Source organism: Polyergus mexicanus, unplaced genomic scaffold, assembly GCF_030449975.1.
Source record: "Polyergus mexicanus isolate NDT 795.1 unplaced genomic scaffold, iyPolMexi1.0 SCAF_2, whole genome shotgun sequence".
NCBI classification, from domain to species: Eukaryota; Metazoa; Arthropoda; class Insecta; order Hymenoptera; family Formicidae; genus Polyergus; species Polyergus mexicanus.
The window spans coordinates 610,569-631,215 of NW_027223322.1; the positions used below are offsets into that span (position 1 = coordinate 610,569).

The following is a 20,647-nucleotide window of genomic DNA, read 5'->3' on the forward strand; positions in this document are numbered from 1 at the left end:
CTAACTAATTCATAAAAAAAAAAAAAAAAAAAAAAAAAAAAAAAAAAAATGACGCGTAAAATATATTAAAAATAAGAAATATATTGCGACATGTGCTTTAATTATCTTGCTAAAAAATGGAATAATTTAGTTTCGAAACGTTTGATTGTAATAAAACAAAATTACTATTAAAATATTTAAGCTAATATTTGCGCGATAATAAGAAAATTAATAAATATAACAAAAGATAATGAAATAAAATAAAATAATTTTTCTCAATGTGCAAAAGGCAAGAACTCATATAACATCGATTATCTAAATGTCTTAAATTATTGCAAATATTATTTTCTAGATTGTACAATTATCTAAATAGTTTGTAATTCTTGGTGCATCTCTGTTCACTTAAAGAACGAATTTACATGGATCTTTTTATGCTATTTATATTATTGTACTCTATTCGACAGATTTCGCGCATGAGATAGGCTTTAATACAATATTTCATATCTCTCAGTCTTCTACGAAGATCTTCGTCCTCTTTCTTTCAATTTATACAGCTTAATAGAAACGCCAAACGAACAAAGTGAATGTGTGTATCACGACCCCCGTTATCTGATTGCGTTTACACGTGGTTCCCTCGAGAACGAGGGAGATGGAGACCGATGGATGCGTGTCTTGATCGAGGATGATAAGTTCGATGAGATCTCTTCGTTCTTTGTAATATATTATATTTCGTCTTCTTCTAAATAATATACGAAATATAGATTACTTTTCTCACCAATAATTAAAGTAATTTCATCAAAATCAATTTTCTGTTATTCGAATTTTTATATACTGACCAAAATTGATAAGAAGTTGGTCATCGCCGCGAGCTTTTTACTCACAAATGGATAATAGCTCTTAACTTTTTACACGCTACAGATTAAAATTTGGAAAAAATTTACGAAGATCGATTATACATCACGTTTTGAAGATTTAAGATAAAAGATACTTTTGTGGATTCTATTATATAAAGCTAGTTTATTATACATTTTAAGACGTAAAATATAGAAACAATTAGAACAAAATGCGATATCCGTAACATATAAACGTAAAGTTATATACCAAAAATTATTCCTTTCTCCCGATGCAAAGTACCGATTGGTTAGTTCGCGCGGGCTCATTTTGCTCAACGATAACACAATTTCGATAATATAAAGCGGGCATCAAAGCGACACACGCGGCGCAGTCATTATGCGCGGAAACAATGACGGAGAGACGAAGGGTCTCTTAGCACATCGTGTTATATACGGCTCGTCGACGAACCTCATTAAAGCTACTGACCGAGCGTCATGTATATATAAGTGGAACCCAAAATAACCTTCGAAAACTGGAGAGAAAACATGTCGTGTTTTCTCTTTCTCGTTCGAATAAATGACGATAAAGATTTATTTAGCATTTATAATTATTTTAAACTCTGCGAATTTTTGTATAACGCTGACACATGACAATATAAAAATATAATGCTTCGATATAATGCAACGTTAATGAATACATATTGTCTGCAATAATTTATTTTTTTCCGGATAACCAGCTATACATCAGTTGAATTAAACGACGTGTTACAGCATTTTTCTGATATTAAAAATATGCTCTCAAGGGTTAGTAACATGTTAGATAAAGACGGATATTTATAAAATTAACAGCTATGGGGTACAACTATGGAGTACGGATAAAAAAAAAAAAAAAAAAAAAAAAAAATTACACGGGAAAACTTTAAGTCTGCAGTAACTCATTTTGGCGGCTAAAACAGTGAATTTTTTTATTAATAGAGTCACTTACCCTAACCCTCTCTTGATAATATATTAAAAACGTAATCTATAAAAGTCCTTTTATTTTTATCCCGTTGCGCGTATTCCCTCTCATTTATTGTTTAATCTCCTGTCAATTTTATTGCCGTTAATTAATGTTTCAGCGCGTCTCAAATTGTGTCTGCGACTGAAATATAAATACTCGAAACGTTATTGCTTCGAGATTGAGCTTCTCATTTACCCGTATATTCGCCACAATAAGATAACATATAATACACTGTGTGTATGTATATATATACACATCAAGATGTATTTCATTGTTCTATCACATATTGATATTACATTGAATATTGATGTTACAGACAAATACAATGAATTACCGATATGCCATATTTAATCTGCATTCCAAGCAATTTAGCATTATCGGTTTTTATCTTTGGACGTTCTTTTGAATTCATGTTTTAGCTGAACATTTAAATAAGCAGATAAAAATATAAATTTGAAATATGAGTAATTTTATTTTTTTTTTTCCAAGCAGATATAAAAATTTTAATGCGCGATAGAAATATGTACATATATATATTCATCAAATATATGTGTTTATACTAAATATAAAAAATAAAAGGTTGAGAATTTTATATCTACATGTTTAATTAAAAAAAAAAAAAAAAAATTTACATATTTTAATAAATGTTTCATTTATTACTTTATATTTTCTCTCTCTTTCTCTCTATTTATATTTAATTTTTTATATATTTCTCCTTGTTATATTCTAATGCATATTTTTGTACATTACTTTTCACTTTGTAGAAACTATTGGAGTGAATAGCCAAAGGCAACAGTAAATAATTCAACGGGCCACGAAGCAAAGGTGTCAGCAAGAAGTGTTCGAGTGAATGCATATCCAGTTACAGAACTGTGCCCGGTCAAGCGATCTTTGAAGCCAAACTTCCGAACCGATCGACTCACCTAATTCCGCTTGTGCTTTAATGAGTTGACTTCCCCCGTCGACCGATGAAACGGTCGGTTTATCCCGTTAGTTAGTTGATTTTAGCGGTGAAGTTCTATGTTCAGTGGGATAATGGTATTTTACAAAGTTGGGAGGGGTGACAAAAATGGAAAAAAAAAACTTCGTTGTAATAGGGCTTTAAAATGTTCAAATGCATCTCGAGATGCACCCGACAATAAATATCGAGATGAATCATTCAAGTGCATTGGCCTAAATACTGAGCCGCCTCACTCGCATACATGGCGGATCGAACGATGAGCTATATCACGCCGGGGTTTAAATATCGGCCAAAAATAGGATGTAGGATTGAAATGCGTCAAAATGCGATGATAATAAAAGATGAAAAAATGTATTCGTTGCATTTGACGCTAATAACATCTGTTCGCCTTAAGCGAAGAACTTGGCCCATTTTAATATCGCTTTCGCGCCCTCCATACATGTGCAGAGTTGCATCGTAGCTTAAATTGTAGAGCATCAATGTAAAGAATCAAAAAGTTTATAATAGATACGCGCGCTGATCAAGAGAGAACGCCGTTGTTATGTTTAAAAATCTTGTAATATGTTCCTTTGAAAGATATACAATTAAGAATGAAGCAAATTCTTTGTGCGAAAAATGAAAACTTATTCATTATAAATGGTAAATAATTTCATCGCAAACATATTTAACGTTATATACACTTTTAAATACTTCCAATACAATAATGGGAGTACGTCTCTAAGACGAACATTTTGCCTCGTGTATTTTTCTCACGCGACGCAATAGAAGAAGAAAAGTCGGAAAAAGGTTTCAATGCGTCAATAGTCTTTTTAACTTGATATGAAAAGAACGGAAGCGTGAAAATGGATTTTAATATATCCCTTTATGCGAGACGCGGTGAAAAATTAACGCGACGGAAAACACGAGAAAATCTGAAATAAAATTTCCATTCACAATTTCGATTGTCAAAGCGCCATTTAAATATGATTTGTTGCATATTAAATAATCGTATCATTGTTCATACACAAGCACACGATTGTTTTCAGACATTACGCGATAAACATTCATTTTTGCTTCGCTTTTTTATTATTTCCCCTTCTCTTTAAAAATATAAAAAAAATATAATTTTCTCGTGGAAAAAAAATACCCTACGCATATCGTGATAACGCAGTTGTAGACGTAGCGAAATGTATAAATGGATCTCCCGACGCTCTCGCGTCAAGATTAATTAGTCATGGAAATAATAATTTACCTCGTCACTCGCATATGATTACAACACAATTATGCGGTTATTTATAAATGGGCAGAATTAATCAGCTGCTCGGATATGCTTTGGAGCAGAGAAACTTGAAAATAGATAAATTTTCATAATCTGGATATAATAATCAGCTGTAATCGCCTTTAATATATTTACGCGTATTACCTGAATGCAACTCCCGCTTGATAATGTCCGATGTATGGTACGCACATTGATTGGTATTTGTAAATGATGCGTATGCGAGCATGCAAAAATTCGGATCATGCGAGATACACAAGTGCAAAAATTTTGTATACCATTCACATTGTTCATTTCGAGAAAGACGGGAAATAAATGGTAAAAAAAAAAAAAAAAAAAAAAAAGCTACGTAAACATTTTTATGGGGAAAATTAAAAATTTTATATCATGTCAAAGTATACTTGGGCATTATACATTTAAGAATATATGAACCATTGTTACTCTTTCTCTCTCGCTCTCATACATAATTAAAATATTACAAATACATGCTACATGCATGTTAAAATGCATCTTCGCCACGTGCATTTTGCTACCGAGTAACGGGATGAAACAAACAGCTATGCAGTACTCACCGTCGTTGTTGGTCCGCGCACGAGGCGGGGACGAGCTGACGGTCGGAAGATTTCTGGAAACATTGTCCCGGGGCTGCGGCTGCGGTCCTTCGAGGTTCGGACTGGGGCTGAATTCCGTCCTAAAGTCCACTCGGTCGAAACCCTCCTCAAACTCGGGTATCAGCTCCAACTCATCTGGCTCGACCTCGCCTTCGTATTGCTCCCGTAACACCGATCTCGGAACTGGAACGGAAAAAGAGAGTCCGGAGTCTGCTCGTTGTGTAATGGACTCCATCAGCGACACATCAAATATACATGGGGGAAGAAATGCCATTCCGTACAAGATAGTCGATATAAGGAAAGAATCCGGAACCTACGACGACGAGCATTGAGATAAAATCATTTCCGCATCGGTATTGATTCTAGCTAAGAGCTCGCGATTGCTAAAATTCGAAACGGGATAGCGATACATGTTTCATGAGCAAAAGATAGAATAAAAAAAAAAAAAAAAAAAAAAAAAAAAAAAAATCTTGCCACATTTTCCGCGCGCGTATAATTTTTTTTCTTTAGCGAGATACCAAGTGCTAGATTTCGTTCTTTATAAAATCATTTATTAGATTGCGAATATGCATAGAAAATACGACATCATCTCAGATGCGTTTTATCCCGATCAAGAGAAGTGAGAAAAATTCTATTTCACGCATTCTGCTTGCATTGCGTTCGTATCGACCCAAGTCCGCGCGAGTTCGTGCGATCGCTTTAGAACCGGGTAGATAGGGGCAATAGAGCGCGGATAAGCGTCGATCGGATCGAAACGTAAACGTTAACGCTATGCTCGCACGCAAATAAATCCGTTTCATGATGTGTGGGTGCGCGGCGGCTAATACCTGCCAGTAATAACGTTGCATTTGCAAGCAAGCGAGCGCGTATACGCGCTATATCGAGGCGGAATGAAATGCTACCGATCACGATATGCAATCGTTATCATGCTTACTCGATACTACCCTCCCCCCCCCCCACCCATTTTTCATTGCATGCGCGTCGCTATAGTCGCAATAAACCTTCACGCTCCCGTTAAAAATATGCTCGTGAATCCGTGGCATGAAATAGCTAGCACGGAGCAATCGCAAAATAACATATATGTGATAAAATGAAGCGACGTTCGTGTGACGTTTCGAGAAATGGCGTCGATCGATTGGAGAAATCATGGAAAAGCGATCGTGCATTGGACGATAATAAATGATTTGTATTGTACATTCGTACAATTGAAGTACGCAGACACAACAACGGTCAATCAGTATGATAATCTTGATAATCCTTGCGCACCTCCCCTAATTATGCTTTAATTCAATTCAAAAATCTAAATATAATATACTATAAAATCATTCCCATAAATTTTTAAATATAAATAAAAAAAAATATATAAGACATATAATTTTTAAATTTTGAACTCTAACAATTCTTATAAAATAGACTTGTTACATTAAATCTTTACAAATGGCTAATCTTACGTGTATTATATCAGTGCATATAGACGTGAGCTATTTATTAATCACAAATAATAATATTTGATTTGTTTCCACCATTATCATATTATCATCTATTCTCTTAAAATATGCCGGGGCTACAAAATTTCAAGTTGCTTAACACTGTCCTGAGAAAGATGTCGATCAGTGAATTAACTTGCGATTTATTCTCTCACCCCTCATTTTTCTTTAAAATCTTACCAGATCGCATCAAAATAATTTTCGCCCCATCTGAAAATTTTCGCATAGTAATCCCCGAAGCCGTGAATAGCCGGCATGATTAAAGGCAAATGATGCGAGTACGTGAAGCGGGTGGCGCGCGATGTTTAGCTTGTTTACTGCAATTAATAATTGTAATTTAACACCAATTTTGCGGCAGCAGTATATGCTGTGGATTATATCCAGTCTTGGCGTTTGTACGCGTAGAATAGCCATGAACACTTTAAACCGAGCGAATACATTATGACCCGCGTCCACGTATAATGGAACGGAGATAATGTGGATGGTGAGAAAGAGAGAAAGAGAGAGAGAGAGAGAGAGAGAGAGAGAGAGAGAGAGAGAGAGAGAGAGAGGAGAGAGAAGAGAGGATACTATAGTGCAACATTATGCCCCAAGTATCGTAGAAAAATATCATTTTCCTTACCTTCGTAAGTATTAAATAAAGTATCATGTCCCTAATAAAGACATTCGGGTTGAAAGCAATTTCAGAACCATGTCATGTACAAAATAAATTTTTTACATAAAATACAGATATATACATATATATTTTCTTATTATGAAAAAAGTAATTATATCTGTTTTTCCCCGATGCTATGAAACGGTAAAATTATATATAAACATATATGGTGTATCGCGTCTCTCTTGGCAAAAATTTAAAAAGAATGTTCGCAATTTAAAGAAAAATTGATGTATTTCATTATTCCTTTTCATTTTATTAATATTCTATTAATTAGTTAATAGCTATATATACGTATAATTTTCTTACGACACAAACACAGACAAAAAAAAAATTGATACTTATATTTTATTAAAAAATTTATTCTTATTCTTTAAGGTTCTCTAAAATTATTTGCATAAATTGAACGTTTTTACCGGTATTAACTAATTGAAAAAACTAATAAAATAAAAAAGAACGAAACATTATTTATTTGAATATATGTAAATTATATGCGGATATAGATCGTCTTTCGTAAATATTTTAATTTTTAGGAATGTTAAATTAAAGAAATGATACCGTATGTTTACACAAACTGTGTTGCATTATTTTTCATAATAATTTTGAAAAAAATCTCGTTTTTAAGATTTTATCAATCCTTTCTTATGCGTAGTTTGTTTTTTAAGTTCCATTGTTAATTATAGCTATTATTATAATATACCTGTTAATATACCTAGTATACCTATTATATATGTCTTGACTTTTAGATTAACTCAATGCCTATATCATTGTTTTTCTTAATTTTTTTAGGTCCTTAATTTATATGCCGATAAATTACAGCATCTGTATGCGCTGAGAACAGAAACACATAGTAATGACGTACACGACCAAGGTGTAGCTTACTCGCGGCAATTAATTACAGTAATTTAATACCAATTTCGCGGTACAGCTTGCCGTAAATGCGGGTTAAATTTACTTTGTGTCGGTACACCGAAGCTTTAATCTGCGTGGATATATTAGAACTTCACAAGAGCGAGAATAATGCAACAAAGGAAATATTTCGATGAGATGCGCCATAGGATGTTGCAGATGTGCGCGTAAGTTAATATAATAATTACTTATCGTATGATCGTCTAATTATTGTAGACGGGCTTGTTTGACGGAGATTACAATCTACTAAAGATGAAAATTATATGTTAATTTTTATTCAAAGACAAATGAAGAGACTTCAGTTGTTATTTCGATATTCAACACAGTTAGACAATATCAGGTATACCAAAAATCGTAATACTCGCGTATTTATAGTTAACAAGAGCTGAATACAAGTTAATCGCCACGATATTTACCTAATTTCGCCACTCAAATTTTTTAACTTTTTTTTAAGCGATGTAAAAAAATCTACGAAAATTTTTAAACATAAATAAATGTATATATATATATATATATTGTATATATATATATATATATTTAATTAACATTAAACAAAGTATTTAAAAAAAATAACAATTCAATTAAGAAACTAATTTATAATTTTGACTTTACGTAAAAAATTATTGAGTCATTATTTAATTCTATCCGTATTATTGAAAGATCAAAATCAGAAAGTGAGGCAAGATCGCCATCGGTAATCCATATATTCCAGACGTTAGTTTCAACTACCGTTCCGTCACGACGAAATCGTGAATCACGACGCTCGTCCCGTCGAATCGAATGCTCGCCAGTGAACGGCAGTAAAGTCTTCAATGAGTTCATCGTGGAGGCGGCCGGAATGAGGGCGGAAGGGTCCAGGACGACAATAATTGTTCCCCAAAGTCCCATCAATGAGATATATCGTGTAGACCTTGGCTAGAGACGTCCTAAATTCTACGACTCTCTACGTCGCGATTCGTTAATAAGATTCCCGTAATGCGCGAAAGGAGTCCTCTCAATCCCGTACGACCGAGAGATTCCACAGATCCCCAATGTAACTTGGTAAAATCGACGGAACGATGAAAGCACCTCGAAATCAATCCAAATTTCCACTACTTATCGATAGAGATTCCGCGAGTAGTACAAGCAGCGGTGTAAGATACGAGAATTTATGTGTAAAGATATTTTCTACTATAAATGGATCTTTGTATTTCGATACATAAAAATCCTTCAATCGCCAATTTTTTTCCTTTCAAATATGCTCTCTTAAATTGAATCTGTAAAAATGTCACTGATTATAGAACAGTAATAAGATTTCATCGAAAATCAGTAATTGTTTCACTGATCTTCAGTAAAAACACACACTTGGTAGATTTCGATCTTATATTTCATTGATTATAGTAATAATTTCACAAAAAAATCAGCCACTACCACTAACTAGTATTCTCAGTAAGATTTCACTTTGTAATGCTATATATATATATATTTATAATTAAAGTAGAACAAGACAACAGCAACAATTGTTATAAAAAAATCAATTTTTATCACAAGCAAAATCCGTCAAGAAAATTGAACCGATATGCATAACATTGTTATATATAACAAATCAAAATAAATAGCTTTCTTTATAAAATTTTAATTATCACTATATTAATGTACTTTTGCTCGAAATGTTAAAAATTTCAAAATTAAATATTTCAGTAATTACAGCCCTTTAATTAAATTTTTCTCAATATAAAGTCCCCATTGCAATTTTAATTGAAAGCTAAGCTTTCTTTTCACTTTTGAAACTTAAATGACTTTCTAATTAAGACACCGATAAGATTCTCTTGTCAAAAAGAAACAAATGCAAGATTTAATCAAATTCGCTATTACTATAAACATTAATATAATCTACGCAATAAAGCTAATAAACTGTGTAAACAAAGACTTTTAAAAGACATCTTAATCTTTTCTCGAAGATATGTGTATCGTTCTCTTTTCCTTAATTGTTCAATCTTCCAAAGTGAAGTTAATACGTACTCTTATGTACAATGATCGTCTTATAATGCACATTTTGCCGCTTTTTTACAAGCGGTAAATACAATACTTTTATTATCGTGATTAACCTTTAAAGATATTCTCCATTATTTGTATCTCTGTTACGGACACCGAACATATTCAGGGAAATCGAATTAGTACGAGAGGATACTTGGTAACGGCATGCTCGCAGATGATCTTGAATGGACTGAAATGTACGTTAGCCGCGCCTCCAAAATTAGGAACATATATGTACGGACGAAAGGACGCTTCGCTTGCATCGGTGCTGCAGTGCTTGGATATTGCATAAGCACGTCGTTTCGTGCCTTTATCATCCGTTCCGCTGTCAGCACCGACGCCGATGCGAAAATTTCACCTTAATAAATGTTTGAAACTCAGCAGAGAACAAGGAGAACACGTATTTCAATTTGTACATAAAAACTTCATGAAATATATTATAAGAATGTCCATTAAAAAAAAAAAAAACAAAAAAAAGAAACAAAAAAAAACAGCTGTTTACAGAGCTAGAGTACGAAAAAAATATACATGTAATTCTCAGTAATTACGGCAGATTTAAATATAATTATAAACGCGTTCGCAAAAGACTTGTGTGCTTTTTGAGAAAGCATGTTGCAGTGTATTTTAATAACGAATTCGCTAAATTTTATTTCGTCTACCTCCGCATCATGCATTTAAACACGTCGGCCTAGACATGTCAGCTAAAAATCCATCAGAACTGCACAATGCTCGCCTGCGCCACGCTTTTTAATTGTGCAGAAAAACGAATTGAAATTCACGACTAGCCGAGGCGCGTCGTTCTCCCTTCAACGTGTGCGAGAAGGATCCGAATGACATATCCGATAAAATGAAATCGCGATCCTTCGGAAGCGATCACGCAAGCGCGATAAATCTCCTCCAAGACTGACAAACGAAAAAGTTAAACGCTGTAATCGAAAATGTAGTATGTAAATCCCCGTGAAACACGGACCTCGACGCTCGTTTATACATCGCTATCGAAAATTTCACGCTCGTCGTTTTTTTGACCAAACAATCCCGCGCCTCCTCCTGTCGTCTCTCGTTTTGTAGTGTGTCACTGCCGGAACAGGAGCGTTGACCGCAGGAAATGCAAAATCGTTTTGTCACACGAAAAAGTGCTAACCAGTCGACAATGGTGACCCTGTTTCATCGACCGACCCCTCGCCTCATCGTCATTCCCATCCCCTCTCGTACAAATTATATTTACATAGAAGTATAAAAGAGAAAAGAAGAGAAGAAAAATAGAGATGGGAGACAGTAGACGGATGCGGCTGCTCGGCGTGTAAACGTGACGATGATTAATGAAGAGCGATAGATCGCTCGCTCTGCTCGCCTAAGAGCGGACGCATACTGGTCGCGATTATTAATTATATACGCTTTGCGTGAAGCGATAAGAATAAAACATCAATTGACTATCAGCAGAAGAAAAGTTAATGTAAATTACGGCCGGAGATTAAAAAGCGCGACGCGCACAGCTTTCGTCGCTGCAGTTTTCTCGCGCGGGATCATCGTGAAAGTTCCCGATGAATTCGAATAGAACGCCCTTTGGAAGAATATATCATAATTCATTTTCAAATTCTTTACATATCTATTCTCAAAGTATTCGGCAAAGTATTAAATTCCTCGCAGAATTCTCTCTCTGAGGGATCTAATGACTTTTCTTATCTTATTAATCGAGACAATCATCCATCTTCATTCATCATATCGCATAAGCATGTACCACGCGCCATGTGACGTATAGACATACATAGAACATGCGTATTACTTAAATGCGAGAGAAGAACTTTTTTCACGAGTACCACGTTGACACGTAAAATGTTGTTTTATTTATATTATTCTCTTTCTCGGTAATATCGCCTGTTTCTCTCGTCTCTCTCTTTCTCATGATAGAGAGACCCTCTGCTGCGAGATAAAAGTTCCGCTTCGTCACATGAGTCTAGCATAGCGCCAGATCTTAAAGACGCACTCGAGTCCTTTTCCATTTAATTCTGGCTACTTTTGTTGACTTAACAAACTTTTATGAACATTTAAGGAACTTCTTTTCTTTTTCTTTTTTATAAAAGCTCTTTCTACAAAAATTAATCGATTTATGCATTACATAAATGTCTCTCAGAGATAATTATTTCACGACAAAAAAAATATTATCATTTTTAATTCATTTCTGCATAATTTTTGCGAAAATACTGTATATATACTTTTTAGATGTGAAGTTTCTTCCTTCAAATGATTGAGCAAAAGATTTCTTCCTTCTTTTTTTCCTCTCATTATTTTTAAAAATAATAAAACTTTAATTATACACATTTGATATGATTTTGCAAAAGATGTATAATTGTATTATGTATTTTGCATTTAGAAAAAAAAAAAAAATATAAATTTCTTATATTTCTTGGAAAAAAAATGGATTTAAGAATAAAATTATAGCGGTTAAAAACAACTCGAATATCCGATATTTATTTGTTAGTTTTTCGTCGTAGTAATGCAAACATTCCGCTGCGCACTGATTTAGAGATACCCTGAGGGAGAACGAAAAAGAGTGTAAAACAACCGAAAGCTTGAATTGCAATTTTCGCACAAAGGCCACGCACAAGTGACAATATCGAGTAAAAATCGGACTGCAGATTTGAATCCGGTCACGGAATGTATTACAATACATATGTAGTTCAAACGAGTATGCAAATTCATTCGCGGCTGACTATACACGGACAGAAACTACTTGGCTGAACAAGGCTTTACTCGCTACTTTCGTATGTACCTAAATATCTATAGAATAAAATTATGCAAGATAATATTATGATGTTATTAAATATTAATATGTTAATCAAACCTATGAAAATTACATATAATACCGATTAGTGTTTTTAACAATTTTAATTAATTTGATGATTTCTTATATTGTAATAAATATTACGCGACTATCATAAGTTCTCTCAATTTGGAGAGAAAATAATGAGTTAAATGTATAAATCGACCAAAATAAAAACAAAACAAAAAAGAGCGATTTTGTATTTTCGCTCTTATTGCGCTACCGCTATTTATGACACAATAATAAAAATTTCCTCGAGGGTAGATCTCACGCTCAAACGAGTTGCATTTGAATAGACAAACGAGGATTATTCCTCCACCACTGATCTTAGCGCGTTTTCACTTGGATTCTACATTGTTTTCTTTTCGTTTTCCTGCTTTCTTTTCTCAGACATCCTTTTTATTTCTTTCTGTTTTCTCCTGGCACTCGAATTGTGATGTTTGCATATTCATCCCGCGTCCACTTCGTTCTACAATTATTACCGGCATGTATATATATATATATATATACTACATCCTCTCCCTCTCTCCGTCCATTGTCATTCTATGCGATTCGCTTAGAATTGAATAGAGAGAATATATGAGAAAATAGAATGCAATTGGTCGGAAAGGCCGAAGGCGATTATTACGAGAGATACGTTATGCGTAATAACTTTGTAATTGTCATCGCAAAAGCACAAAGTGAACCGGCATTATTAGTTCAAACCTATTGCCATCGCAATACAGCCAGTCACTGCATTATCACGTGAATTAAATATATATGTTGCGATTACTTATACATCTTTTATCTACCAGCAATGCTTTGTTTCGTTGTTTGCAATAATATAATATAAATTTTACAACTTTATCAAGAGTTCCACGTTTTATACAATTCCTCCCAATAAAAATTAATAATAGATAATTTTATATGTATAATTTTTAAAATAAATATTTCGTGTGCAAACTCTGTAAATATAATATAAATTCTTTTACAAAATTATAAAAATATAATATAAAATAACACAAGAATATGAAAAAAAATATATAAAGTAAAAATATATCGAAAATGTATTGAATATCCTTAGATAGATGTAAAATAATAAATCTCATATAATATTGTATTTCACATCAATAAACTATATTAATAGTTATCTACGTATGTTATGAGTGGCTCTTGAAAAATGAGAAAAATTCACGAGTTCAAAGTGCTCATATAAAATACACGTACAAAGCAATGTCCTAGATTCGGAGATTAGCCGAAGAATTATAATTAAATTATTTATAATTATTACAAATACATATTAAAAATTTGAAAATTTTCTTCTGCTAGAAATGCGAGAGAAATATAAGATCCATTATTTATGTAAATTTTTTTTTTCTTCATCAATTACACGAATAAAGATTTGCGCTGGTTCCGCGTATACGAATTATTTGAAATTAATAAGTTTTCATTGTGCTAAAAATATAATGATATTATTGTACCGGTACTTTTTGGTAAATTAAAAATCACGCAAATTTGCATCGAGAACATATGCAGAAGACGCGGAGTCTGTACGCGAAAGTGCATTAAAGATGCATTCTGTAACTGGCGGAAAACGCGAGAGAACCATTTTTCGCTTCACTTCAACCACTTAACGGCCCCGGTGTTGTAAAGTCCTGCACGAACCAGTGAACAATTTCCATCCTGTTTCACGTAGCTGGCGAGGGTGGCGAACGATACATGCATGTCAGTCACCATCGTCGCATCAGGTGCGTTCATTTGGCACGCAAAGGGAGAGAAAACTCGAACCCTTAGTAAGCCGTTGGATCTGCGCTCTCGCTAAAACTGTATACAAGTCCGGATATAGTTGTCACTCCCGTGAATAACGACTGAATAATTTAGGTAATATTTTATAACGCAACATGTTGATTACGTCCTGAATGTATATCTTGCGCAAAAAAATATTTCATACGATAAATTTTATATGTAATAAACGTAAACTCGCGCGAATATATATACACACACACGCATAAGATTATCTAATCACTAGTGGTGTTTATTAATTTATATTAATTATTATATTAATTTTTTTTATTTATTTTGATTTATAAAGTTTTTCATTAATTTTTATTAATTTATTTATTCTAATCGCCATGCAAACATAATAATAAAAAAAATTTTTTTTTTAATGTATTGTAAAAATATGTACCTATTTATATCAAATATTTTTAATAATTCCTTTTTTTACAAGTATTACTAAAAAATTATTTTTAATAATAAAAATTCTAAAAGAATTTAAAAAACTACATATAAAATAAAGAAGAAAATAAAAATATGTTAAAAATTAATGGTCGAAATGAGAGTTGCGGTCTCATCTACATTTATTCTTTGTAACAAAAAAAAAAAAAAAAAAAAAAAACAACCTTTTTTTATAAGTGATACTAATTCAGGCCGAAATGCAACCTCTCTTTCTTTTTCTGCTTCTCTCTCTCTCTTTCTTGCTCGTTTTCTCCCAAGATATATACATGTATATATCTTGAAAGCGGTCACAGCCAAGCGAACGAGGGAGCCGCCCATGAATTCATTCGCAAAGGGGCCTTGTTAATCTCGCCCGGGTGCACTTCCCAATTGGCGGTCGCCTGTGATTGAGTGAACGAAGAGGAGTGCGTGTAAATCGAGCGTGCATATGTCTCAATATTCGCGAGCGCGTGGGATCACGTGTCTGCGTGCATTGTACGCGCACGGTTGAGCAATGCAGCGGCGCGACACGAGACACCCACGTCCCTTGATCAAAGTGCTTGCCTGAGTTGCGTGCTCGCACGCATGGTTCAGTCAACAGTATAGTCGTTTCATAGGCATCGAGACGCTGGTTTTCATCGAACGCGTAGACACGACGCTTCTGAAAAATCGTCGATCGTGCGAGCCATCTGATGAATTAAAAAATTACGATATCGGATCAATGTACGTCGATTATTTAAATATTAATGTATGTAGTATGTAGTAATATAACAATTGTAAAATATTTCATTTTTATACGCTTATACGACTCCATTCTCGTTGAGTTATACGATTCGTTCCGACGATTTGCTTTTTACGTTTTTGCGAAATGCTTTTTACATCGCATAGAAAAAATTTGCGTTAAATTTTAACATTTCAGAAAATTTCCAAAATTAAAAAGGAAGATTTGTACACATACACACACGCATAAAATACATACAGTTATATATATAGATATATAAAAAAAAATCAGAAAATTATAAATTAAAAATAGTGTTAATATATCGGATTATTTTATAGTCAAATATAAATATATATGTTTTTTATATATATGCATAATAAATTGTGTGTGTGCGTGTGTGTGTAGCCTCTAGCAACACTGACAATGCTTAGAACTAAATTAAAATTTATTATGCATTTTTGTTGCGTAGCCACAATTCGTATATAATCCTGAAATCCGATATTAAAACGAGACGATCTATCTCGGTTGGAGTATCTCGTTATCCCGGGTCAAAGTAGCATTTGTAATGCGATGCATCGGTCGGTGGAAACGCGTAAACCTCTGAAGCATGGCACTGCAATTATAATGCAATTGCAACGGATGGTCTGGCTGTAGAGAATTTCAATATGACGAATCTCACGTATAGCGACCGCATTTATTTGGCAAATACGACAATCTCGGCCGTACCCGAGTCTTATTCGATCAGAAGCATCTCCAAGGTTTGCCGTGAAAAAGTTCGATCGTTCTGTAGTTGTAGCCCTCGGCTATACCCAGCTGCAGAGAATTCAATTCCCGCGTCAACAGAAACGAATTTATCGCGACCGGATAAAGGAAGGACGTGCGAGAGGTTTGAAGAAATTGTATGAATACAAAACTTTTCCCGAGTTACTAGCGAGAATTGCTTGCTACGAGATTACACTTCATCGCGTCTATTCGCATAATATCTGTTTTCTAATCCCGCTAGTTTGACGAAGGAAAATCATTTCCTAGCAATATTAAGAGTCACGCGAAAAGTGCCGGGAAAACACTTGTTCCATCAGAGTTAGATCTACGTATTTCGATATCTAAAATAGAGGGGTTGAAATAAGCCCATCGCACAAAAAATTTTTATGACAAGAGAGACACATTATCTCAAAAAACGAGTTCTGACTAGTTTCTATTTTATCTTTGCTCTGACCTAGCAGGATGAAAACTTTAAAAGATAGTGGCTAGTTGAAAAATGGGACTCTTTTAAAAATAGGAACCGAAGTAGTCGTACTGAAGGGGCAATAGCGATATTATCGCAAAGTCTTACGGCAAAATATCTATCCTTAATTTCCAAAGTTCACGATCTTTACAAGATCGCAATTAATACTTTTAATTAGCATAACATTCTTAAGATAAAATATTATAAATATAATAAAAAGTATATCAATAAATACTATTAATATATTAAAATATATTCGCCGCTCAAAAAGAAAACACTCTGATTTAGTAAACAGATTATTTCTTGTCCGCGTTACAAATTAGTAGTACAGCTTTTTCTTCTTATTTATTTCATTAGAATCCAATAAAGGAAAAAAAATTTCATCCCGTAATAGATGATGCACTCTTGATAATTAAGTATTGTTTTTTCACCGGCTGGAACAAACGAGACGTTTTACCATTGTTTTCCTCTAAAGAGCGAGCAAATTTTATCCTCTTCTTTTCTGAACCGACAAATATCTCCGCGAAAGAAATCCATATATTTAATCACAGTACCATATATTTATTTATAAAAATGTACAGTAAGTAAGCAAAGAAATAAGTTTATAAATAAGAAGTTTCTTTTTCACAGCATCTAAATAAATAAATCTTGAAATATAGACTATTTGCAGAATGAGTTTATAAATGGTTTACGGTGGTGTCATTTTAAAAAACGGACAATAGTGATTTTTCTATTTTCTATGTGAGATAAAACGCGATATGGAGTGATGAAAAATGTCGGTGCCGTGAAAGAAAAGCACAAACGTCGAGATGAATTATATCTTGCTAATCTTTCTCTAACATTGCAGTACAGTTAAAGATTAATTAAAACGGATCGTAGCTACCGACTGAATAGAACTTTATAGAAACGTGTTCATTGCGACATATAATCATAAACAAATCATAGTTTAAGCCTCATAAATAGAAACGAACAAGAGAAACATGAATTATTTTACACTGATATATGTAAAAAAAAATAAATATAATAAAAAATAAAAATAAATTGATACACAGTATCAATATGCCAGATTATTTTACAGTCGTGCAAATGACCAACGTATCGCGTTCATAGTTCATAAATTTAATTGCTGGAGTTGTATACGAACAAACACCACTTGATCATGACCGACAGCGCGTTGGTAAACGTTCAACTTGATATTACACGCAATGTGTGTACATCTGGTCCCCGAAGTTGACAGACATCTCGCCAAGACTCGGCCACTTATTGAAAACTTGCTTTCGCGGCGATCTGTAAACTTCGCTGCAAATTGCAATATTGCGCCTCGTAATATTTAGTGAAATCAAATCAGAGGAAAATAGACGCAATTGATCGACGCATCGAAAGGGACTCCGTTATCTTAACGATATGTTTATTTAGAAATTTAAATCAGGCGAAGAGAAAGGAAAGAAATATTATTTAATATGAATGGATATTTGCAAAATATAAATTTTCTAAAAAATATATAAATGCATTTTATATAAATATTACTATTCATAATAATAAAATTAAATAAATATAGAGGAATTTTTTCGTGAGAGAACAAATCAGAAAATATTCTTTCAATATTTTTTTGTCTAGAAAATTTGTATTTTATTTTGCAATATATTATATCATGCAATTATGTATAATTTATAACTTTTTAATTTTATTCTTTTATTATAATGTATAATTTATTTCATTAATAATAATTGTTATAAAATAAAATCACATAAATTAAAATAAAATATATATTAATTGTAGAAACTTTCTGTTTGCTCTCTCTAAAAGAAATTATTTTTTTCCCGCTCTCTATTATAATGCATATTAAACTAGAATTCTTTAAGAATTACAAAACAATCCCGCGAATGAAATCGGTCGCGTAGTTATTTGTTGAAGATTGCGAGCATAAGTTAAAAACTAATGAAAGTGCAAGTAGAATAGTATTCTATAATATCGGACAAGCTCTAAGATATTGGACTTAAAACGATAAGAGTAACAACGCTTGATCTCTAGAATAATTCCCCATACTTTCGATCCCGAAAAACATCGGCGAACGCACCGAATTCGGTAAGTTTAACGAGTTTGTGATCTAAAATATGCAATCAAAACCAACGATACTACCTGAGGGACCCTACGTTCTACTAGCTTAAAATATTCAACAACCAATGCTCTGCCTTGTTTCTCGATCGCGTAACGAATTTCCGAATGTGAGTGGCTTTTCGAGAAAAAACGAGATGAAAGAATCGAATACCAAATTAATATCGAAACAAAAAAATTGAAATTTCAAAAATAAGAAATATTGAGTGATCCATATAGAAATATTGTACATGATTGATGTGTTATCTTTAAACTTCGAAATCGGTATGTTTATCTATTCATTCTATCTGTGATTTCCTGATTTCATTTGTTCGTCATTTCCAATTTTATTTTATAAATGTATAAATTTCAAAATTAATGTTTTTTATTTAAACTATTCGCTGTACTAATTTATTCATTTATTAATTATTATTATTTAATCTAATCCTTTAATTTTTAACTTTATAAGAGTGATATTTTTAATATATACATACGTCCACACATACGTATATAATTTACTTATAGACAGATTCTTCTTTTTTATCTTCGAAACTATTTATTTCTCTGGAAGCAATCAATTTCATATACCGAAGACTCGATCACGAATAAGTCGGATCCTATGGTATGTAATGCCACGATTTACAAAAGCTTTTTATTACAAAATAATCGGATGCATATAGATTAGGGCATTTATTAATGTGGATGTCCGAATCGCGTGAAACCCTCATTGCGTGCGCCAACATTGAAAGCGATAGGGATTGATCGACGTCGACCTGAATTGTTAAACGTAAATCGAATAATTCAAGTGTCGACAGTACACAGCGCGCAAATTAGCGCACGTCGCGCTGAAAGACAAATTATACCTACGCTTGGATCTAGAAATCCTACTCGCCCGTACAATATATGCACGCACGACGCGTATAATGGTTTAAAAGCGCTTCCGGCTACGCGCGCCATTGTACAGACTGTCGGGGATTGTTATGAACACACATACACACACGACCACGTCGAAAACCAGGCCTGGAAAGAGAATCGGCAAATGCCACTCAAAGTCGAGAGTTAACCGAGTCTGCCGAAAGTGCGTCACTAAATGTAAATTTGCGGCGAAACGAAGGAACGAAGAAAACCGGTCGTTTTTTTTTAAAGTCAACAGAATTTATTTACCGTATTTATATGCGGTGTTTTTATTTTACAACCAGTCGATTAACTGTATTGATAATCGTGTATGCATAGCGCCTTGTTTTTTCCAAAGGCATCTAGGGTAAAATCAAGATAAAAAAAGATCAGCCCCGCAGGATTAGTTCATTAATTTTACATGAGGCAACCACGTGGCGCGTAATCCATCCTTTAAGATGGGAATCGAGAGAAAAAAAAGGGAGAGAAAAATTCGCAACAAAGAGCTTCAAGAACATCGCACGTTAGAATATATCCAAAGGATTATTTGTTCGCGGCTTATTGTTAGTCTTTTCGTTCTGTGCTCAAATTTTTAAAACAGTCGACATCCAGTTTTTATAGATGTACTATTATTTGTCGTATATTTAATTATAACTAATTAATTACAATAATTAATTATAAATTATTTAATTAATTAATTGTATTCCAAAGTCTTTGACAATTGCAAATTAATACACGGTGCGTTCAAAGAGTTTCCAAATTGACTTTTTTTTAAAGACAAACTAATTGCCGGACTTTTGATCATTTCTCAACCAATATTGCAACTAGGTAGTACCAATCTTTCTAAGTCTCCTATAATTTTTTCGTTGCGTTAGTTCGGTGCAGTAGTTCGTGGATAGAGCACATTGAAAGATCGTTCTTTTTGCATTATCACGATTTCAAGAATGGGGGGGGGGGGGGTAGGAGGGGCAACGGGACGCGATTAAATTT

General features: G+C 33.4%; 1 protein-coding gene across 5 annotated transcripts in view; it reads right to left on the reverse strand.

Moving 5' to 3' along the window:
- LOC138942632 (protein eva-1 homolog C) overlaps window positions 1–20,647 on the reverse strand; it is a 159,163-nt gene that overhangs the window by 19,178 nt on the left and 119,338 nt on the right. For all 5 annotated transcript variants that reach the window (XR_011448349.1, XM_070313015.1, XM_070313025.1 and 2 more), the window contains exon 6: window positions 4,601–4,822. Coding sequence is in view for 4 of the 5 variants with exons in the window: in XM_070313015.1 (XP_070169116.1) it covers window positions 4,601–4,822 (222 nt within the window). In the remaining variant the exon portion in view is untranslated. The remainder of the gene's footprint in view (window positions 1–4,600; window positions 4,823–20,647) is intronic.